A 6000-nucleotide genomic window follows, 5' to 3' on the forward strand; every position below is an offset into this window, starting at 1 on the left:
CAGGTCGACGGGCACGTGCAGCTTCCGCCGACCACTGGCGACAACATCGATGTACTGTGGAGACCTCACGCCCCACGTGTTGAGCAATTCGGCGGTACGTCCACCCGGCCTCCCGCATGCCCACTATACGCCCTCGCTCAAAGTCCGTCAACTGCACATACGGTTCACGTCCACGCTCTCGCGGCATGCTACCAGTGTTAAAGACTGCGATGGAGCTCCGTATGCCACGGCAAACTGGCTGACACTGACGGCGGCGATGCACAAATGCTGTGCAGCTAGCGCCATTCGACGGCCAACACCGCGGTTCCTGGTGTGTCCGCTGTGCCGTGCGTGTGATCATTGCTTGTACAGCCCTCTCGCAGTGTCCGGAGCAAGTATGGTGGGTCTGACACACCGGTGTCAATGTGTTCTTTTTTCCATTTCCAGGAGTGTATATGTCACCATATAGCGTACTGGAAACCCTGCATCGCGTATGTAGCTGGGAGCTTTTTAAACGTAAAGAAATGACCCTCAAATAAGCGTGGACTACATATAAATCGGAAAAATTACACCAAAGAAATAAAGTGTAAAATGAACCATGTGTCTATGAGCACAACTTTCAACAAAAAAACAAAAAACAAAAACAAAGAAAAAACAAAAAAGCTGAGTACCCGGCCTTGGTGGCCGAGCGGTTCTAGGCGCTACAGTCTGGAACCGCGCGACCGCTACGTCGCAGGTTCGAATCCTGCCCCGGGCGTGATGTCCTTAGGTTAGTTAGGTTTAAGTAGTTCTAAGTCATAGGGGACTGATGACCTCAGAAGTTAAGTCCCATAGTGCTCAGAGCCATTTGAAAAATTTGATCTGCAGGTCATTTCGTGCCAGAGATCATATTTGTAAGTTTACTTCATTTTTGGCTACCATCATGGGGCGGTCTAATTGGTAATTTGCATGCTAAGTTGTGTTTTCGGAGTGCAGAGACTGTCACCAGAGGCAAATAAATAATTTCCGCTGTGACAAGAGGCGCTTACGATACCGGCACTGCCGTTTTTTCTGTCAACAGAAGAGAAGGGCCTGGTGGTGAAACGAGAGTGCGGCCTGGGCCCGTGCGGCTTCGACGACAGCAGCATGAACCGCGGGCTGGGCCTGGACGGCTGCGACCGCTCCAAGGACGAGTTCTTCTGCCTGTCCTGCTGCACCACCAGCGGCTGCAACAAGAGCGCCGCCCGCCGGCCGGCCGCCTCTCCGCCGCCGCTGCTCCTGTCGCTGCTGCTGGCGCCGCCCCTGCTGCTGACGTCACTGCGCTCCCTCGGCCCCTGCGAGGCCGTCGGCGGCGAGGCCTTCTAGGGTCCCTCGCGCTCCGCGCTCCGCTAGGGAGGAGCAGCTACCGGGACTTCGCCTGCCGCCTGCCCGGAGTCGCCGCGCCGCCAGACTCGGCTACACCTCAGTGTGGCCGGTGCCGGGACGACCCGAGTGATTCCCTTCAGCAGCGTTAGAATGCAGCACTGTTGCACTGAGGCTTCGATTAGACGTCGACATCAGCCGTAGCTAGCTCTCATACCGCCGTGCAGTCGTGTACACATCCTACCGACGAACAGAATTTCTGTGTTAGATTGTAAACAGCTACAGCACCAGTGTGCATATGTAGTCTCGGTTGATGGAATTTACCATATGTTTACAAATTTTTGTGCCAAACAGATTACTTAAAATTTTAAAGACGCAACTCTTTTACAAAGGATAGTATTTACCCGCAGGGTTACCTGAAGGCTTATTTAAACGTGCAGTCCTCGTAATTAGTCATTTCTGTTGTGGATCTGCAAGCAATACTACTAACCTGTTGCCTGCCCATCTCACTAAATTGGCCACACCTGGTCGTGAATGTGATCGCGAAATCGTTGTCTTTCCATCATCGTACCGTGTTGTACCTGTGCCTGCACCTTCAGGCATCATCAGCTCATATTTTTAACGTGCTGTATAAAATTTTCTTCTTGGGTCTTCAACTTTATTGAGTCGCTGCCTACCGATGGTTCGACTAAAGGACTTTTTGCCATCCTCATCTGCGTAATGACACTCTACAGATTTGGTGGGAAAATCTCTGTTAGCACGCCACTTTTAGCATTGGGGTCGGTTTTAAAGGACGTAGTTCAGTCCAAAGCTATCCCCAACGGTATCCTTCGCTGTTTCTTCGGATCCGATTCCGGGAATAGTACAGTGACAATAGCCACCTTGAGAAAGAACATGTTCATATTTATGCTTTTGTGACCATCGAATCACTTATCTTGTATTGACAAAACTTCGGCATTTCAGGTCGATTTGCGTTTTTCTGATTAACTTTTCGTTCAGTACTATGTATCAGTACCTGCCGTTAGAGGACTATCGCTGTTGGCGCCGACATTGATTGTATTTACGCATTTTTCCATTATTCCGTATACAGTCCACTTACATGCTGCAGCATAGATTTATATTTATCATCCATACTCTTAAAACTATATTATTTTCGATATACTTTAAGTAAAGTAATGTGGTAATTGCTGACTTAGGCCAGAATTTGTATCTCCCAACATGTAATGCATATATTACTATTGCAGTACCTCTCGAATGGCCCTGTGTACTTCGTGCTCCAGAATCCCCATATCCACATATCATTCAAACTTACACTTTCCAATTTTCAAGCTGGTCCCTATTGCGGTAGGCAGACCAATGGCGCCGAGTTTCTGCGTGGGCCTTAAGAATGTCTTTACATAGCATTTCTGTAAAATCTCACTAATTTCCATTGTGCGCCGGAAGAAAGAAAAGAGTGGTATCCTTTCTCAGCGTAGAATCTATTGTCCTTGTTCCCGTTTTGATCTAACCTCCCGTATTCACGGTCATGTACACTAATGAGTATCCATCGCTCTGAGAATATACTTTAATTATTGTAGGCAATCGGAGGCAAACACGTCAGCCAGAGGCCCCGTAAGATCATCATCTGCCACATTATCATTCCTCGCCGCCACATTAACATTAAATGGGATAAACAAAGATCTAATTTGGAATTACCCACGAATGTGTAGGTTATTTTTTCACTAAATATTATTACCATCTCAAACACGAGCAGTTGAAGTTTTTACCCAGACCGAAAACTTAAGCAAACCTTATATGAATTCTAGAGTCCATGCGTAATAGAACAGTCGTCTAGATGGGCAATCTACTCTCGCCAGTGCCACACAATTACATCTGCTGCTATATTCCATTTACACCTGGAAGTATCTTCCTAATTCTGTCATAATCGTTGGAAGCAGAAAGAAGAAACTTTCGCTGTGAGAAAACTGCAGAGGAAGTAATCACACATCAATCGATCGGACGAGTGCGGTTGTTTGTTGAGAGCGTGCAGCAATCTACTGATCGGGCAGAGGATCTAAGTACTCTCAGACGATCGTGTGATAACGTAGTGGCACCCTGTTGTGCTAGAAAATTAACCTCTGGTCCTCTTCCTTTGCTTCGAGTTGTGGTAAGACCATCATGTTCTCCAAAGACGCTACAGTGAACCTCTCATGCCAGCAGCACACGCTTTGAAATGACAGCACTGAAACTTACAGTTCCTCTCTCCAGAAAAGTTGAGAACATTATTACCTTATGATTGGCTTTGGTGGAAATACAGCCCTCTGAAATAGCATTGTAACTTGTAATCACCTTGCACTTTCATTGTGGCTATCCACCATGCAAAGGTAACGGATTGCGTAACTGAGCCGCGGTAAACTTCCGTACAACTGTGGTGTTTGGTCTCGCTTTCATCACAATAATAAATTATAACTAGAAGCAGTATTCGTAATCTTACATTTTCAAAACAGAATAACGCATCCAAAAAGTGATGGCACCGGTTTTCATTGCAGTACCAAGGTGATAATTCATAGCTGTCACTTTCGTAGATCTCTCTGCTCATCCTTTGACGAGCTCTTGGTCAGTAAATGAGCAGACCTCTCGCTACTATTGTGTCGAAAACATGCGAACCGTCAAGTACTTTTGGTAAGACCGATTGTAAGACCGTCAGCAGTAAAATAATACAAGAAAAAAAAAAGCTTGAGAAAACTGCATACTCTTCAGCTAACCATTTGTTTGTGGCTGTACTTTTGCTGCAACTTGTGTCGGTGTGGGAGTGTGGGAGCCATCACACCCGACTATACTCCGCTGTCGAAGCTTTACACAAATGTCTTCCGTCATTTTGCAGTTACATTTTCATTTCATGTTCACCTGTAAAATAAGCAACCGCATCATTTAGAATCCAAATGTATGAGCACAAAACAACAACGATCTCCCTACGCCTCACAGAAATTCGACATATATATGTGACTAAATATTAGGTTACCGCAGAAAGAACCTGTAAATAATACTAAACATTTTCGGTTAGTTGTTATATAAATTAGAATACCAGTGGGATCTAAATGTTAAGTGGACGACAGTTTATCCCTGTACCGTTCGTTATAGTGAAAGCCTTTATTAAATATTAACATTTCATATATACAGTCATCCAAAATGCCGATCTGTAAGTCCTCACTTTTGAAAGGAAGATTCTTGATTTCGTTTGTTTGAGATGTTCTGTGTTTTTAATTAAGATTAAACCAAAGAACTTTTGATAAACTTTACTTCTAAAAAAGTCAAGTCCTTTCATTCACGATATTGACGGGAATATTTTCTATAAAAAAGCATTTGTCATTCCATTTACTTACAGTGTTACACTTAATAACTACTCTTGTAATATATGTAGTTAATACTTACGATAACTGATACTAAAGCAATATTATCGACAAGATTTGATTATCTTTTTCAAATACATTTGTATTATTACTGGTGCATTATAATGATAGTCTAACAAAATTTGTATGTTTGATAAGTCTTGCAAATCTCGTGTGAATAAACTCATAGAAATTAATATCACAAATAATTTTATTTATTTCAACTTTTCAGGGAAGATAGATACTGACGCAGTTTATTATTTAACAGACAATAATGCTTATTTACTTCTACATGGGAGGAAATTAAAAGTCAAAGATCCCCAATTTACTTTTTTTCTAATCTGTAACACTACAGTTCCAAAAAATCATAATCAAAATTTGGTGCTCGCTTCTACTACAACACGTTCACCTAACTATTTTAATGAAATATGAAGTAGACAATTCAATTTTACACAGTAGTATTATTGAAGAGTCGCCACGACTATTTTAAACTCTCATAGCAACAAAACTAATCCGAGAACATAAAGTGACATTTCTATTTGTGCGACCTAAATACCTTCAGATGACAGACTTGATACTTAGTTCGACAACATATAGCACTGACGAACACACCACCATTAGTAGTTCTGCAGTTTTGTCTCAATTATAGTGTATGACAGCTTGGTGTAGAATGCTTATGTCACCTGAAGATGTCTCTAAGGTCCAGGAATGCCTCGTAAGTAATAAATTTAAATTTAATGTCACATAGTTTTTGTTGTTTTAAAAGGGAATTCAGAGAAACTTAAGTAACGTAGCTCATAATTCCATGTACTCAGGAAGCTTTCTCACTTAGGAAAACTCAAAGTAGTGTGACTGTGCGGTAACTGTGAAGATATAATGGCACATAAGGGCGTCGAAAAACTTACTGCAACTTCTTTTACACTTTCACGAACCTATGAAACATCTCAAAAACTAAAATTCAGCTGAAATGCCACATTAAAAATGGTTAAATTATTTTTAGTCACAAACGTAAAGGAAGCTGTCGATGCTATGTATATCCACGTCAGAAAACATTCTCGCTGTGTCTATGTTTTATTTGTGTTGTTATGGAAATACCATAACCGGAAAGAGAGAACAGATTAATGGGGCAAGTACAAACGCAACCAAGTAGCATAGATGAAACATTGCAGAGGGGTACAGCATTTGTAAAACAAATTACAGAACTGATGGTTGCAGTAAGAGCTCAGAAATAAGGTTAACACAGTAAAGGAAACGATGGTGTCTTGCAGGTGTTACTCAACCGAAATAGTGCACACAACGCAATACCAGAGAG

At 42.6% G+C, this 6000-nt stretch overlaps 1 protein-coding gene across 1 annotated transcript in view; it reads left to right on the forward strand.

Annotated features, from left to right (window-relative positions):
* Positions 1-4885, forward strand: part of LOC126353795 (uncharacterized) — a 349588-nt gene extending 344703 nt beyond the window's left edge. Inside the window, exon 3 of the mRNA XM_050002893.1 lies at positions 1040-4885. Within this exon, the coding sequence (XP_049858850.1) occupies positions 1040-1323 (284 nt within the window). The 3' untranslated portion in view covers positions 1324-4885. The remainder of the gene's footprint in view (positions 1-1039) is intronic.
* The last annotated feature ends 1115 nt before the right edge of the window (positions 4886-6000 follow it).

This window comes from Schistocerca gregaria, chromosome 1, assembly GCF_023897955.1.
Source record: "Schistocerca gregaria isolate iqSchGreg1 chromosome 1, iqSchGreg1.2, whole genome shotgun sequence".
NCBI lineage: Eukaryota > Metazoa > Arthropoda > Insecta > Orthoptera > Acrididae > Schistocerca > Schistocerca gregaria.